Raw genomic sequence first — 17,615 nt, forward strand, 5'->3', positions numbered from 1 at the left:
CACCTCCTCATAGATTTGGTGCCAAGGTCAGCAGAGTACCCACACTCTTATTAGGGGAAATTGGAAATTCCGATTTTTATATGTGAAATCTCTCAGTTTGTGGGAGACTGTTCAGTATTTTATAAACAGCGTGGACAGAACAGTGCTTGCCTGCAGGTCATGAAGTTTGCAAGCGTGAGTTCAGAGCTGTGGGTGTGGAGCAGAGAACTAGGAGAGACCCAGGAGCCTGGCGGTTTCACAGAATGGCTTCCCAGAAGCTGAAATCACTTCTAAGGAGCTTCCATGCATTGGGGAGTTTCAATTTGGGGAAGAAGAGGTGTGTGCTTAGGGCAAAAAGTGTCTGTGTACTCTAAGTGTAGGAAGGACCAGGTATGAGGATCTTTCCCATGTTAAGTGTGCACCAGGGGAGCTGAGAAGGACCTCTGCCTGCTAACAACCTCTTCCTACTCATGACACCTGCCCCAAGCTGCAAATTCCAAACCAGCAATTGAAAATCCCCAAAGCTCTGACAATCTGAAGGTTGGTCGCCTGGCTTTTAATTCCTCTGGGGACCAAAGCTGCTCTAAAGTGCAGTGAGGCTATTGGGGGACTTCTTGATGTGAATACTCACATCTTTCGTGCAAAATGAGCTATGGATCCAATTATGGACACAATTCCACAGCCAGTCCAGGTGTCTCAAAGAATATCTATGGATGACCCTGGGTTTCTGTCTCCCTACAAACCTATCTTCTGAATCATGAAGTACACCTGGCCCCAGATTTCAGGAAAGTAATTTCCAGCCTGTGTGACCTTCCCAGAGGCCCCCTGTGTGACTGACAACCATCACCTCTCACAGCATTACTTCACCTCTGACAGCATCTCAGCCCACCCCCGCCCTTCCCTCTTCTTTACACCAGGCCAATTCCTCAACCAGTAACTCAAGGACACTTCACTTCAGCCCAAGTCTTAAATCTTAGGAAGACTCCCTTTTTTCAGTGCCCTGGTCTATTTATGGAACCTCCCAAGAACAATGATTCTGTTCCAAACCCTGAGGAATTGCAGAGTCTTAAATCCACAGTTGAACATCAGCTTACAATTGGTATTAAAAATTGATCAGTGGTTTCAAGGGTTCCAGAAATCAGCACTTAAATCCTTGGGCCAGAAGAGTCAGCGATGATTTTTTTTAAGACAGTACAAATTTAAACAAGGGTCAGAAAGCTTCCCTTTCTATGAGAAATCTACAGAGCAAACGTTTTCTTTGCAGATCTATGGGAGTGAATGTACTGTTACTTGTAGCCACCAGAAACAAAATGAAAAAAATTTGCAGACCCATAAGCCCCCAAATCACGTGGTGAAAACTGTCAAGCAAAAGTGGGAAGAGAAAAACTCAGTAAGTCAAAGTTGCCCTAGGTTAGGGGGAAGGGTGGCTTTGCCGGGGAGGAATGGGACAGCTCCCCTTAACCTCCAACCCCCATCCCCACCCCGTGCCCTCTAAATAGCATCTTCAAAACAAAATTCCCAATTCCACTTCCCAATAAAATTGCTGTCCCTAGCCTCTTCCACGGGGACATTTCTAACCGCCATTCCTCTAACTCAAAAGTAAAATCCTCTAGATGGCCGGGAGGGAGAAAAAGGAATGTGAGCTTTAATTAAGAAAAGTCCACAACTTACTTTGAAAAGCACATTCAGCAGTCAGAGTTCTAAACTGAACATGATTAAATCTCCTGGCAGAGGGAAAGAACCTGATGGGGACTTTCACCGTTGGCTCAGTTTAAAATGACACCACCTTTCTTAACAAAGTGCTTTCTACCCATTAGACCGCTTTATCATCACAATGTCTCTGGGAAGTATTTTAGGAAGGAATTTTTTTTTTTTTAATGGCCACTTTACATTTAGGAAAACCGAGTCCTAGAAATGATAGAATCCAGAGCACATGACAGAATTAAGTAACCAGATTTTACTCCTCTGGAATAAAACAGAAAAATGTTTCCCATCCCTTCACACGCACGCGCGTGCCCATGCGCGCACACGTACGCGCGCGCGAACGGGAGCACACGCGCGCGCGCGCACACACACACACACACACACACACACACACACACACTTCTGTTTACCTGGAGCTCTTGGGGAAAAGGGACACTGTTTAAAACAGCAATTTTGTCCAGTTGGTGTGTCTGGGAACCTGCAGCCTTAAGGAAAGTAGATTTTTCTGGAATCCCAGCCGGTGCGCAAGGACTTTGGAAAAGCAAACGCTACTTTGTAACATCAATTGGCAACTTGTCTCTCCGAATGTATTTCCAGCCCAGCCTGAGGCCGGAGAGGGCCCGTGATTCTCATCAGGTTGGACTCGGTTTGCCGGCTCAGGGCCCGGGGCCGCGGCGGGAGCCGCGACGCAGGGCGAAGGACAGGGACACTTGTGCGCATCTCGGTTTCACCCGATGGCCCCAAGACCCTTGCCCAGGCGCGGGCGGCAGTAAAGTGGCTCCCCCCGCACCCTTTTCCCACGCGCTCACCCGCACCGGATTCTCGGCCCAGTCGCGGTGGACGCAGCGGCGGTTCCCAGAGGAGCGGGGCTTCCTCCGCTCGAGTTCGCGGCCCCCAGTGCCGGTGCCGGACAGGGAAGGCACGCGGCGCCGGCGGCTCCCGGGCTCCAAGACCACGCTCCCGGCCCCTCGCGCCGCCCGCCCGGGTCCCACACGCACGTAATCATAACCGGAAAAATAATACCAACCTTTCCTGAGCTCTTTGGGCGCCAGTCGTCCCCTCCCTGAATTCTCTTAAACCCAAAGCAGAGTGGTCAGTTCCATTGCAGAGATGAGGAAACTGAGGCAAAAGGCCACCCCCCAGGACCCACTGCTAGGAAGCCCAGATCTGATTCCGAGATGCAGTTCCCCCACCCGCGCGATCACCTCTGCGCGCTCCTAGACTACACAGGACCTCTACGGGGTACCCCGAGGGGGTCCCGGATTTCTTCCGAGCCGAGGTCCCCGGAGGCTGCGTGGTGAGCGGGCATTCCTGCGTGGACTAACGCCGGCCCTCGAGACCCCACGGTGGGGGAAAGGGGCCGGTCTGCCCTCGTAGGTCACTAGCCCCAGTCCTACCGAGCTGGGGAGGGGGATGCCAGACTGGGGCAAAGGAGGTGCAAAGAGCCGGGCTGCCCGCTCCCAGACCCCAGCTCCACGTAGTTTAATGCAGGGGTTGCGTTAAGTCCTCATGGAACTCAGAGATGGTGAACAAACAGAGTGTCCCTCAGCCACGCCCCTTCTTCACCCCCGGGAAGCACTCCGAACCCAGAGATACTGGATCAGCCGAATTCGCTCCAGTTTCCCTTACCTGGCACCCAACTGGGGTAGCCCATCTACAGGGGCCGTTCCGCGCCCGGGAACCAGCGCCCTCACCCAGGTCCCCAAGACAACCCCACTCATCTGCTCCCCTCCCGCCCAGGCTCCCGGGGACCGAGGGGAACTTCCCGAGCGCCGGCGCGACCGACACCCCGGGTCCCCGGCCTCTTACCTCTGCCCAACAGCGCGCCCAACACAAGGCTCAGCGCCCCACACAGTGGCGCCACCGGCCCGGGGGCCGCGCCCTCGGAGCGCATCCTGCGTCCAGGCAGCTCAGGCCGTCCGCCGCCCGCCCGGGGCGCAGCGCCCGCTCGCGGCCCCCGCCGGCTGTCCCATGCCCCGGGGCCACCCCCGGCAGCGAGTCGGCCGGCCGGACTGAAGAGCCGGTGGTCGCGCCCCGCCGCTGCCGGGTGCAAGCCGCGGCGGCTCCGGATCCCGCGGCGGCTAGCGCTCTGGCCGGGACAACTTTTCTCCAGCCTCCAAGGCGGCCGCGGGCCCGCCCCGCCCCCCGGGCCGCCCACTCGACCCCGCCCACCCCTGGGCCCCGCCCCTGGGCCCGCCCCTGGCCGGAGGCTGGTGAAAGATGCCGGGGAGAAAGTGGGAGCTGGCGCGCAGAAGAGGAGGTGAGGCGCGGAGGCTCAAGGGTTGCGCCCATGAGGTCTCCCCTCCTCCCCGCAGCCTCCCGCCTTCGTGGCCTGTGGCTCGAGTCCCGGAGAGTTCTGCGCAGGTACCCGCGACTCAAGATGGAGCCGAGCCCTTCCCCTCGCCCGCCTCCCGGGGTCCTCACTCTTCACACCTCAACTTCAGGGCGGACCCTGATTCTTTGCCTTTTGAGCCGGGGACATCTGGAATTAAGTCCCCCACAGCTGATGCGGAGAGATCTCCCAGAGAGATTATTCAGTGGGGAAAAGCAACATGCAGAACAGATTCAAGAAGAACACGGTTTATACTCAGGCGTGTGCACATATATGCGTATTTGTCTGGAGGGTTAAGCCAAAGACAGCCGCGGTGTCTCAGGACGGGGACTGGAAAGCCAGGGTGACAGAAAGGTTCATTTTCCACTGTGAATCTTTCTACATTGTCGGATCTCGCCCCCCTCCCCTTTCCGCATGTGTTTTTATTAACTATTCGGGGGTGGGGAAGGGCGGGAATGCTCCCCTTCCCTGCCAGACTTGCTCCTGCAATAGTTTTTTCTCTGCAGATTCCAAGGACTCGCCACCCCAGTTCGTGCTCCAAATGTCTTCTCTGTGTCGTACCCAGCGCTGCCCTCCCTCCTCGCGTGAATCCCAGCTGCCTGCCTGCCTTCCATGGTTACTGATGCTCGGGCCTCATTGGCCGCCTGGGGATCTGAACAGTCCCCACTCAGGACCCCAACTCCCCCTCGTGTCCGTGATTGAAAGACAATATGTCCTGAACCCAGAAGCCTTGTCCTGGAGGCCCAGCCCTCCCCCAGCTGATACACTTCCCCCAGATCCCACAGCCTGCCTAGAGATCACTTGGTGTGCTGGGCTGACTCGTCCAACCTCGAAAAGAAAGCTCACTGAATCATGTGGTCACCAGAGCCAGGAATGAATTTCAAAATAAAAGGAAAAAAAAATCTTTTATCAGATGTGAAGAAACCAAAGTGAAAGGTGTTAAACACATCTGTTTCTTTTGTCCCAAGTCAGTTAAAAGGAGTCAAGAGCCAAGCATATGGAGAAATTGAGGGGTGGAGGCAGAGACTCCAAGGGCACTCCCCATCCCTGGAGCTTTTTTCCCAGCTGGACAGCCCTAAGGAGGAAAAGGGCTCACTGATCCACTCTGCTAACATGATGGGTAGAGAAGGCAGCTGGAAAAACTAGCCAGGCCAGAAAGAGCACTGCAAAACCTTAGTTCTGATAGACTTGGGTAGCAGTAACTTCATTTTTTAAGGGAACTATGCTATAATTGCCCAGTTCTTCAGTTCATTCAGCTAGTGTACACACGATCTTGGGAGGCAAAAAAAAAAAAGAGTAGATTTGAGTTCCTAAAATGGAAGTCACATTTCCTTCTCGTTTTTGTTTGTTAGCTTGAAAGTCACTGGAGAATGATTTTTTTTTTTTTTTCATTTAAATGTTTCTAGCCTCAGTGAGAAATACAACATAGCCCATCATTTCCTGACTGAGAGCTTAGAAAATCAGCTTCATCCTCTCTCCCTCCTGTCCGATAAGAGAACAAAGGAAAAAGCCCCCAGTTACTCTGGCCACTCCCCTGATCTTCTCCTTTGTAGATTTACCATGTGGTCCTCCCACCCTCCCCAGACACACATCCTTTCTTCCCTTTTTGGCACAAAATATCGCCCTGTCTACTGCAAAGTCAAATTCCCTGGTCTGAGACTCCATGGTTCAAATACCAGAAAAGGGGAAACTGGACAAACCACAGGGAAATATAGAACTCAAAATGAGAAAGGAAAGGAGGAGTCTTGGTAGGGTAAATCCACTCCCCAATCCTCAAAGGCATGTGCTGTCCTCGGGTGCTCTGAGTCTTCGACGTGACTTGAGACCACAAAGTCTCCTAGCATCACCTGTAAGAGACTCGCTTCTTCCAGATTGGACCAAAGGAGACCCAGGTAATGAGTGCCTCTCTTCTGCAAATCTGTTTAGAATCCCATTCAATCTACCATGTGACCTTCTAAAAACCAAACAGACACACCCAAAACCAAACAAGTAAAGGGATGATGTGGTTGATTTATCTTTCTTTAGGAATCCCCACCCCCACCCCCGCCAAATAGAGGTGTGAACTTAGAGGTTCACGGGCAAAGAGTTTCCTCTATTTATTTTTTAAAGGCATGTATTTTTAACCCCCAAATAATTAATTCCTGAACTTAAATTACTTCCAGATGCTTTTCTGAACTTCATAACCAACATCAGAGGCCACTAATCTCCTCAAAGGCTCTTGCAAAACTCCCGGTGGGCTGTGGGCACATGGAGACAATTAACATGATTTATAGGAGAGAGGAGATATTAGAAAGAGGAAACCCGCTGTTTCCACATGTGCCAGTGGTGCATAAGTCAAAAAGGCAAGTTCAGGTTTTGTTGTTGTGCTGTTCAGTCCTTAATTTCAAACTCGCATAAAATGAGGGGAAGAACTTGATAATTTAGCTCAGGAATTTCTTATAAGGTCTGCCTCCAGACAGGGAACCTATAGGTGTATATTACTAAGAACACAGAAAAGAAGGGCTATATGTTGGCCTCGTGAGGCAGCTATAGTCATCCTGCTGATGTAACAGCAAGTCCTGACTATAGTGCTTGCTCTTAGGGATGAAAAATAAGGAAGGCAGCAGGCATTTGTTTAGCCTCTGTGGTGGCACTTTTGTTATTATTTATAGACATCATTTCATTTAATGTTCACAATAACTCTAATGGGAGTACTACTATTGTCCTTTAACATTTCATTCATTCATTCAACAGCTATCTGTCTACTGCTTACCATTTGTCTTGCCCAAATATGGGGTAATAGCAGTGAACAAAACAGATAGAAGTTTCTAAACTCATGGATCTTGGATTCTAAGGCACAGACTCTCAAAAAATATGCAAATGGATCCATTCTGTAAGACAGTGATATGTGTTACTAATAAAACTAAAAGTAAGGGGAAAGTCTGATTTGGGGGTACAACTTTAGAGAGGGCAGATGGAGTGGGTAAGCTGGTGGATTTCTGGGAGAGGAGCTTTTAAGGAAGAGAAAACCAAAAGTACAAAGGCCAGGGAGAAGAGGAAAGAATCATTTTTTTTTTCCCCCCAGAAGAGGCACTCTGACCTCTTACAGAACAGAGTCTGTAGCGGGCAGCAGAGGAAGCCTGGAATTTAGTCAAAAGGAGGGCAGGAGTGATGGAGGCCTAGACTGGGGAGGTAGATGGGAGTGATGAACGGAAGTATGGACCAGTTATGCTGTTGGATCAAGGTGGAGGCAGGAGCCTTGCTGATGGGTGGATGTGAGCTGTAGGGCAGTAGGAAGAGTCCAAGGTTTTGGCCCAAGCAAGTGGGCACCTCATGGTGCCTTTCAGGGAGGTAGGAAAGACTTGGGGGCAAGCGGTCTTGGAGCATATTGGGGCAGTTGGGGAAACTGAGGCTCCAAGAGGCGGTTAAGTCACTTGCTAGAACATGGCAGTGGTGACATTGAAAAGCAGCTCCCCTCCTGCCCCAGAGATGGCGAGGTCAGCTTGTAGCCACCAACTAGGAGTTAAAATTGGGTTTTATGTTGGTAAGACCCACAACCCTAGTATTGTTTCTCTTTTCTTTTCTTTTTTTTTAAAGAGTTTTTGATGTGGACATTTTTTAAAGTCTTCATTGACTTTGTTACAATATTGCTTTTATATTTTCATTTTTGCCGTGTGGGATTTTAGTGCTCTGACCAGGGATTGAACTCATATCCTCTACATTGGAAGGTGATGTCTTAACCACTGGACTGACAGGGAAGTCCCTTCATTCAGCAAATTCTAGGGTCTCTGCCTAGTTAAGGTGGGGCTGGGTAGGTAGGGGGGCTGTAGAAACAGCACGTCCTCCTCCCTCCCCACCCCTACTCCCAGCTGCACTGTGGATAAAGATTCCAACCTTGTGCCATTCAATAAGAATGTAACGATTAAGGGATATTTATTGGAAGGCCATGACCACCCACCCTTGATCAACTGTGTCCCTATTTGCTTATTTTCTATCTATAGCTTCCCCCATCCCTTTGTCACCTCCATGGGGGGTGGGTGACAGCTGACCCGCTCACCCCTGTGTTCCCAACCCCTACCAGTATATGCACGAAAATAAGCACTTGTCCAGTGAATGACTTTTGTGAAGCTGTAGATGGCTCAGCAGGTAAAGAATCTGCCTGCAATGCAGGAGGCACAGGAGACATGGGTAGATATCTGGATTGAGATAATTCCCTGGAGAAGGAAATGGCAGCCCACTCCAGTACTCTTGCCTGAAAAATCCCATGAACAGAGGAGCCTGGTGAGCTACAGTCCAAGGAGTCTCAAAGAGTCGGACACAACTGAGAACGCAGATTACCAGCCCCATTTTACTAACGAGGAAACTGAGGTTCGCATATTTTACCTTCAGCTCACTTAACCAGTAATAGAAACACCGATGACAATGACAATATCATTCATTAGGTGCTTGTGAATTGACAAATAATCCTGTTGACAACCCTATAAGACGTAGTCTTTTTTATCCCATTATACAAACTAGGAAACTGATGTCCAAGCGGTGAAGTGGCCTGTTCCAGGTCACCCAGCTGGGAAGTTGCAGAAGTGGGGTTGGATCTATAACGGTTCATCCCACTGAGCTGTGTTCGTGTGTATGCTTTGGTCTGCCCGCTCCCCACCCGAGGCATCTTGGTCACTGGCCAGACCAGTACCTTCGATCAGGTTCCCTTGCTAGATCTTTCTATTTTTGACAAACACTGAAAAATCATGCCTTTGGAATTTTCACTTAACCTTGCAGAAAACTCCCTGGTGCCTTGGGCTACCCCTGTGTCTCTACCAGAACTCAGTGTTTATGGAGACAAATTTCCCCTGAAGGGAACATGGGCCTGGGTTCTCCAGGTAAGATGAGAGGTGCAGGTGACTTTCAGCCTGTGAGAACAACTTTTAGAACTGATGCTCAAATGCCCCCACACCTGACCCTGATCCAATTTCCCTCCTGGTACCTGCCACATTCCCAGACTCTCATTGTCCTCGTAGAGACCTACAGAGTGGATTTTTGTTCCCATCACCTTTCCTCTCGGGGTTCAAGGTCAATACATAGTCCCTTTAGGAAAAGATCTTGGCTAATCTAGCTTCAGATTAGGTTACAAATGGAAGTGGTCACACTGACATTTCCTTAACTGTTTGCTGCGTCATTGTCATCATCTCTGACATTTATAGATCTTTTGCTTTGTGCAGAGCACTATCTTCAGTACTTTGGCTGGTGTTTGCTCATTTAATCCTCACCATGACCTGGCTTCCCTGGTAGCTCCGATGGTAAAGAATCTGCCTACAATGCAGGAGACCTGGGTTCTATCCTCGAGTCAGGAAGATTCCCCTGGAGAAGGAAGTGGCAACCCACTCCAGTATTCTTGCTGGAGAATTCCATGTACAGAGAAACCTGGCAGGCTACAGTCCATGGGGTTGCAAGAGTCAGACATGACCAAGAGACCAACTCACATATGATCTTATGGCTTCATTGTTGTTATTAACTCCATTTACAAACCAAGAAATTGACATACAGAGTTTAGGTAACACATCCAGTGTCATAGAGCTAGTAGTTGGCAAAGCTGGGATTCAAACCCAGCCATCCTAGAATCCCTGCTCTGAGTAATCAGTCCTCAGTCTTTGTTCTGCAGACTCATCACCTTGAGTTCTTGTTAATGTGTTGACTCCAATTCACTTGAAAGGGCATGGAGACCCACTTTTCTGCCTCTCTATCAAGACCCCAGACCATCTTGATGCTGCACCTCCATGAACCATCTTTTGTGTAGCAATTCCTTAAATCCTTACCTTATTCCGCTCCCTATATCTTAATCCAGAGTTATATTATCCAAACTATGTGTATTTGAAGATGTCACCAAATTTCCAACTCTTCCCTGCTTCTCCACACAAAGCAATCCTAGACACATTCAGCACCTCACATCATTCCAAGAGCAGCTTGAGATTGGAGAGTTTGCCATGCAGTCAGTGAATACCAGTTATTAAGTACATGTCTGTCACTGAACCTGATATTCAGCATGGCAACTGGCTTGGGTCAAGGTGGTGGCAGCTCCATCACCTGAATGCCCTCAATGAGCAGAGTCCCTGGCAAAGTGGCAACAGACACACACACACACGCAGGCACACACACATGATGAACGAGAGATGGCAGCCTGACATTTGGGGGTTGTTTGTTCCTGCCCCGTAACATAACCCATCCTCACCGAAACATCAGACATTCACGTGCATTGCATGATTCATCCAATTCAGTTTTGCCCTTATTCCTTGTGGAGTATCAGGTCTCATTGCAGGAATAATAGTCTCCGTATCTTGTCAATCTTTAAATCAATAGCCAATTGATGAGCAATTATGATGAGTAAACATTGAGTTTGGAGCCTGTCCTTAGAAAGCATAATAGAGGAGACTGAATATACCTCAGAAAACAGGCATACAGGATGTGTTGTCAGAGCCTGGGGAAGATCAGAGTGACTTCTTTACCTACCTACACTCCATCAACACTGACCTTAAAAGCTCTGCTTATTCTCCCTTCAGAGACTTTGCACCTGCTGTTTTCATTCCAAGTCTTTGTCCTTATCATTTCCTCTCCTTTCAAATGTCCTCCTTTGGTGAGGTTTCCCCTCCCCCTCCCCCCACCCCTCCCCCCACCCCCAGCAATCACTTCCCCAGGACCCAGGACAGAGCCAGGACATACCCTGAACTCAAGAAATATTGTTGAATAATTTCTGATTGATACCTTTGAGGAAGTAGTGTTTGATCACAGGGATGGTGAAAGATTAACAGTGAAGATGGGGAAGAAAAAAAGAAAGAAAGACAGGATGGCAGAGTCTTTGTGGAAGGAAGAACAAGACAGGAAGATAGTATGGCCCCCAAACAGGAAGAGCGATTTTTACTCCCTGGCAGTCCCCATAATAACCAGAGAGAAGAAACAGATGACTCTAGCTCCAAGGTCATTGACATTGACCTGCGGCGGCTTCAGCCATGATACTGGTGTCACCCTCTTCACCTCTAAGGCTTTTTGGTTTTGTTTTCTCCGTCTGATAGTCATGACTCATCAGGACCTAAACTTTGCATTTTTCCATAGGAAGTAATTCAATTCAAACTCAGGCATGACTTCGGGATGCAACATAGCACTTATATGGTGTTATTTATTAATCTGCGTTTTAGAGCCTCTCCTGGCCGCCTGCGATCAGCAGCTCAAGCTATGGCATGGCTTAAGATTCATTACAGATCCAGCCAGTTTCTGGGAAGGAGAGATACTCATAACTTTTACATATGATTCACTGTGTTCAACCACCTTTCTCAGGTTGAGACCATCCAGGTAACTAAAGGAACTTTGTATCCAATAGCTAGACCCACTACAATGTTCTGGACTCCCCTTAAAACTCTCTGATGGCCTTTTACAAAGATTGAGCCTCAAATGGAAAACTGCCAAAATTGTGTTGTTTCAAATACTTGGAACCTTGGAACACCAATGCCCTTAATTTATGTTTGAAACAGCTCTGCTCCCTAACCCACCGGCAGGCAGCCTCCAAATGGTTATAGAGTCAACAGTGCCCCCTGGTGGCGGCAGCTGGTATATTCTGATGGCAGAAAGAAAAGCTCAGATTGCTGGGCCTCAGCTAAAGGGGCAGGCAGACACGCATGCTAACATGCTTATGCAACATTTCACACTAATGAGTGTCTTTTCTCTCAAGAGGCAATATTGGTCATTATAGGCCCCTTTGCCCCTGACTTGTGAGCACAAGTTCAAATAAGTCCAGGGGGTGGCCCATCTCCCATAGGATTTCAGTCAATAGCGTTTCCCATTTGAACCAGTTGCCTTAATGGAGCCCAGGAGACTGACATTGGATCCCTATGGAGGATTGGAGAGATTAAAGCTCAGGATGGTTGGAGTTAGGAACAAGGCTGGTGAGAAGATAATACATGTATACAGAAATCCTAAATTTGGGGCATTATAGTTACTGATGGAACCCAAATGCCACTATTCATTGAGGTCCAGTCAGGGAAGCAGATCCACTACGAATAGGGAATTTATTTTAGGAATGAGGCCTTCTATCATTTGTGAGAGAAGCTGGAGATATAACCGTCCAGAAGGGGGAGTTGGAGCACAAGTAAAAACCACTGACCAGCTTTCCCGGAAGCACTAAATTTACTAGACACATGATTCAGAACAGGCTGTGCTTTCAGCTCCTTCAAGATGTACTTACTGGAACTTGCAGAAGAATCTGGAGAGGCAGGTGTGCCCACACTCCAGGGTAGGATGTTCAGAGATTATGTGAAGGAGTTCAGCTTCTTTCATGGCCAACTGAACACCTATGGGATAGATCTGCACTTGGGTAACAATGGTATTCTGCATAAAATACAGAACAAAAAGAGAAGCGTAAATGCATGAACAAAACCATTTCCCTGAAGATGCTAAAGTATGAATGGAGGCAGGCAGATTCCAGAAGGAGGTTGAGATTCGGAAGGAGGAAAAGGTGTGGAAGACGTTTCCTGTTTTTGCGGTTTTTCCCCTAAGAAGAGGTCACAGTTGCTGCTGCTTGTGACACCTCTTACTCCTGTTGATACCCACTCTTTCTGGGCTGAAGGACTGGAGGCCAGAGTTTGAAACCGTCACAGGGGAAAGTAGAAGGGGAAATCCAAAAAAAGGAGAGTCAGAAAGGAAGATCCCCAAATTCCATGTATAAACAGCCCATGTGGTTGAGGGATCCATGAGCACATGGAGAATAAAGTAACTGTACTGACTTGAGCTGCAGACCAAGACACTTGTGTTTTTGGTTTTTTTAAAATACAACCAAAATAAAATAGTTAATGCTTTTCTGAGGAATATAACAGAACCCAGAGTCCACACAGCATAACATTTACAGTGTATGGCGAAGCATCCAAAATAATTTGAAGGTCAAAAGCCAAGAAAGTGTGAAAGCAGAGCCTACAACCCCTCCTTTGGCCATTTCAGCGACTTTCTTGGTGCTCATTTCTGCATTAGGCAACTGCTTAAAATACCTGCCGTGGTTTCTTTCTCTCTTTTTAAAAAAGATGTATTTATTTTATTTTTGGCTGTGGTGAGTCTTAGTTGTTGCACCTGGGCTTTCTCTAGTTGCAGTGAAAGGGGACAAGCAGGGGCTGTCGTCATGGTGCACGGGCTTCTCGCTGCGGTGGCTTCTCTTTTGTGGAGCACAGGCTCTAGAAGCTCGGGCTTCAGAAGTTGCGGCTCGTGGGCCTAGTGGTTGCAGCTCATGGGCTCTCGAGTGCAGGCCCAGTGGTTGTAGCCCCCAGGCTTCATTTCTCCACGGTTTGTGGGATCTTCCTGGAGCAGGGATCGAACCCACGTACCCTGCGGTGGCAAGAGGATTCTTATCCACTGGACCACCAAGGAGACCCTGCCATGGATTCTGTTTCCTGCCTTGCTTCTTGGCCGAAACAAGCAGTAAGAGTCGTGGTGACATAGTGCAAGGGGAAACTAGTAAGTATCTTGCATTCCTGCAACCAAGAGAGAGTGATCACAGGATCAAGAGGAAAAACTAAGAGGTAAATATGTTCAGACAGAGGGATAGTATGTGTATCTTCAAATGCTTATGGAGAAAAATGAACTTTAATTAAAGTCCTGCCTTTCCCACCTCTTTGTTGTATACTAAATCTTCCTTTTTCTTTTTCTTAACCCTCCTTCTTCTCATCTTGACCAAAAGTGAATATCAGGCATTTTCTTAGGAGATCCATATTTCATAATCAGCAAGTTGGGGGGAAAATCCCTGCTTTTATGCAACTCTTAACCTCTCAGCCTCATTTTAAAACATTACTAAACTTTGGGATAATTATACTCACCTTTCGGGTTGTTCTGGTTAATCACAACTCTTTCAGATGCCCTTAAACCGAAGGAAAAATGTATTTGCTCCCACGAATGGGAAGTTCAGGGATGCAAGAGGCTTCGGGTATGGCTGAATCAAGTCCGTGAAAGAATCCTGTGCCTGATGTATCTCTTTTTCTTTCTCTATCGACTTTGTTTCTTTTAAAGTATTAGCTTCATTTTCTCCTACAAATTAGTTTCCCAGAGCTTCAATTTGCTCATCTGTAACATGGAATATCAATACTGCTGTCTTCAGAGAGTGGTGCTCAGATTTCATATGTTGTGTGATTCAAGAAGTACAGTGACCAGCACATAGTAAGGGGTCAAAAATCATAGTTACTATCATTATTACAATTATATTCCAATATGGGTATGGGCGTTAAGGCAAAACACATGTCTGTTGCATCAGTAATAAATATTCACTGGGCCCTTCTAGGCAATCCAGTGGACCTTAGAAGCTGCTAAGGAGGGACTTCCCTCATGATCCAGTGGCTAAGACTGAGCTCCCACTGGAGGGGGCCTGAGTCAGCTACCTCATTGGGGAACTAGATCCCACATGATACAACTAAGAATTTTCACGCCACAACTAAAGATCCCACGTGCTGCAATGAAGACCAAAGATCTCGCGTTAAAAGATCAGGTAGAGCCAAATAAACAAATAAAAATAAAATATTTAAAAAATAGCCTTCCTCTTTTAAAAAAGAAGGATCTTAAAAAAAAAAAAAAAAAGAAGCTGCTAGGAATACAATGGGAGAGGACAGAGTATTAATTTAATCTTGAGCATGAGAATGTCACTGGTATGAATGTCCCAGAGAAGTTAGGGGTGACTAATATCAACTGTTCCCATGACGCCTGAATGGCCAACCGAGAGATGCTCCAGGGAATCTGCCTGTGGGCACATAAACTGGTCTGAAAGACAATCAGCACTAAAATTGGCAGAAAGAAATGAGATTGCCAAAGAGCTTCTCTGGGGGCTGGGGGAGGGGAGGCTGACGATGGAGCCAGAGGCTCCAAGGAGTGCAGAGGCTTCTTGGCTTATCCCTGCCCCATCAGAATGGTGCCCTCTGTGCCCTTGAGCCATGGGGCTCAAAATAATGGGACCACAGAGCTGGAGCATACCTGCCTTTGTGAAGGGGAAGCCTGGCTCTGGAGTAATTTGCTATCATAGGGTGCCTCTTCTCCAGCAAATGGAACCCGCCTCCTCTGAAAATTGGACCTCCCTCCTGCCCTCAGAAACCTGGGCCTCTCTTTTCAGCCCTCTATCCTTGCTTGCCTTCTCTTCCTAATACTCCTAAACAAAAATCATAAGAACTAGTATGTGTTAGCACTTACAATATGCCAGGTTCTGGTTTAAGCAACTTTTCCTGGATGAATCCATTGGGTCTTCCTGAGTCACCTGATTCCTCATGCAGTACTCCCCCTAGAGTCCCTTTAAACTTCAGAAGGAGGCTAATTCTTTACTGAACAGGAGGCAAGATCTATATTAGTCTCCCCATTTTGCAGATGAGTAAACTGATGCACAGTGAGATGAACCATGAGTTAGTTGCTGAGTAGGGGATTAACTCCAGATCATCTAAGTTCTGATTTGGTACTCTTTCCAATGCACCTGAGGTCTCCCCATTCTTTCAGATTCCATGGAACAAAGGCATGTGGTGCCAGTTGGGCATTTTTTTTTTTTAATTTTTTGCTGCAAGAACAGAAACCTAACCTAAACTATTTGGAACTGTATGGGTTCTTACTACTGAATATTCAAGAGTTTGGCTACCCCTCAGCCTGGCTGGATCCTGGGGCTCAAACAAAGATACAAAGAGGTAGACTTTCCTTTCACCTCCGTTCACCTTTCTTGTCTTCTCAGCTGGCTTTACTCTCTAGTGGGGTGGCCCTAGATGATGGGCCATGAGGATTCCAGATATGCATCCTACCAGCTTACCTGTCTCAGGAGACAAAACTCTGTTGCCCAGCAACTGGATCACAAGTCTCCTCTTCTGACATCTGAGATTCCCATTGAAGTAATCAACAGTAGATGACGGATTAGAATTATCTAAGTGGGGTTCCAGTTTGCTCCACAAATCAAATGCTATTGAATGTGATAAACTTATGGATTTCACACCTCGCAATGAAATGGTTTATTTAGGCCTTACTGCAGAGAAGGGAATAGCCAGTGGTGGCTACAGATTAATGGAACTTCTTAACATTATGTGAAGGAAGAGAAACTGGGAGTTTTCAAGAAAAGAAAATGCCAATTTCATTGCTTGCACCAGCCAGAGGCAGCCTGAAGGAGACGGAAGCAGGGGAGTGAGGGCCACCCCAAACACTTGGCTTCTGTCTCTCCCATCACCTTCTTCCCTGGGCTCACAGGGTCCCAGGATCAGCCGCACCTTGCTGAAGATTCACCCGGGGAAATACCCACCCCCCCGAGAATTTCATTAGGAGTAAAAGAGAAACAGCGTCTTCTTGCTCCTGAAATTGTTCACGTAGATTACAAATGTGCATGTGAAGTAACTCACAGGGCAAGTGCATTCACTCGGATCAGATCCTCCAGGCACCCCCAGTCCACACTGGGCAACCCCTCTTCCCCGAGACTTTCCATTGCTTGCAGGCGTGCAGATGTCATAGCAAAGGGCACAGAGCAAAATACAGTGCTCCCGAAGACATGGGGCATGTTGTGAAGACTTTTCATTTTTTTTTTTTTTTCCTACAGCTCTAAGTGTTTGCTTGTCATTAGCAGCAGCAGCAGCAGAGCAGCAGCATAAGCCATTCAGCCTTTGTATGGGTAACAATGTATTGTCTTTAAAGGGTGGGGCCTTTCCAGAGGCCTTTCCAGACCTCACATCCTCTTGCAAAGGATCTCCTTCATCCCTCTCCAGAAGACAAGAGCAAACACAGGAAGAAGCACCTGGTGCAGAGCCCCAGTTCCTATTTCATGGATGTGAAATACCCAGGATGCTATTAGTCACCACCGTCTTTAGCCACGCAGAAACAGTAGTTTTGTGTGTTGGCTGCTGTGCTGTGCTCTGCCAGTCTACAGGAGGAAGAGCAAAGCTTACAGAAGAACGTTCCTTCAGACGAAGCAGCACTAAAAGTACCCTGTGTCAAGATGAATAGGAAACCCTCCCAATAAACGTGTTGGATTTTTTAAAAAGGGTGGGGAATTTCCTGGCCTTTGGAAAGATGGGTTATTTCTTCTCTCGGATGCAGGTAGGTCCTTCTAGCTTTCTCAATATGCTTGTTTTATATATTTTATTTGAGTTTGGCTGAAGACTCTCTGTGTTTGGCTTTTTTTCTTTAAAAGCCATCTTTATCCAATCCTGGGATCTCTTGTCACTAATAGGTGTTCTGTGAGAAGCCTTTAGGGCCAGTGGAGGTTAGGGTTATGTCTCCTGATTCAAGTGATCCATTCCAAACCCTTCATCATTCCCTTCCTACCTGATGCATCATAATTCTGTTGCTCTTTTGCGTGACAATCCCAGATGACTCTTCTTTCTATGAGCAGGGCCATGAGTGGAGGTGACATCCTGAATGTATCACAACAGGGTCGACCCAAGAACGAAGCTGGCATCCGAGATGGCAGAGCCAGAAGAGGGCATGAAGATGTCGTTTTAAAGTAGCCAGCCTAGGTGCCCTTTTATTAATGGGGTAATAAATTGCAGCATCCGACAAGCCAGGTCAGAGGAGCTTCCTGAGGCTGGAGCGGTCCGTACGTTGTGCTGGAAAGGATGCGGGACCTTTACACCTGCCGGAACGTCTCTGCCTTGCTGCC

General features: G+C 47.8%; 1 protein-coding gene, 1 long non-coding RNA gene and 1 pseudogene across 2 annotated transcripts in view; 2 read left to right on the forward strand and 1 right to left on the reverse strand.

The window, feature by feature from the left end:
* The window catches only part of TMEM132C (transmembrane protein 132C), a 453,869-nt gene extending 450,058 nt beyond the window's left edge, over positions 1 to 3,811 (reverse strand). Inside the window, exon 1 of the mRNA XM_086345975.1 lies at positions 3,493 to 3,811. Within this exon, the coding sequence (XP_086202101.1) occupies positions 3,493 to 3,577 (85 nt within the window). The 5' untranslated portion in view covers positions 3,578 to 3,811. The remainder of the gene's footprint in view (positions 1 to 3,492) is intronic.
* A 55-nt stretch (positions 3,812 to 3,866) lies between these two features.
* LOC147355310 (uncharacterized) lies at positions 3,867 to 4,950 on the forward strand. The gene is made up of 2 exons (XR_015144905.1): positions 3,867 to 4,047; positions 4,522 to 4,950. It is a non-coding gene; the product is annotated as an uncharacterized LOC147355310 (long non-coding RNA).
* Positions 4,951 to 7,438: 2,488 nt separating this feature from the next.
* Positions 7,439 to 17,147, forward strand: LOC147355311 (small ribosomal subunit protein eS27 pseudogene; annotated as a pseudogene).
* The last annotated feature ends 468 nt before the right edge of the window (positions 17,148 to 17,615 follow it).

This window comes from Bos grunniens, chromosome 17 (assembly GCF_055505025.1).
Source record: "Bos grunniens cultivar Pamir isolate PY7600 chromosome 17, Bosgru_T2T1.0, whole genome shotgun sequence".
Lineage (NCBI taxonomy): Eukaryota > Metazoa > Chordata > Mammalia > Artiodactyla > Bovidae > Bos > Bos grunniens.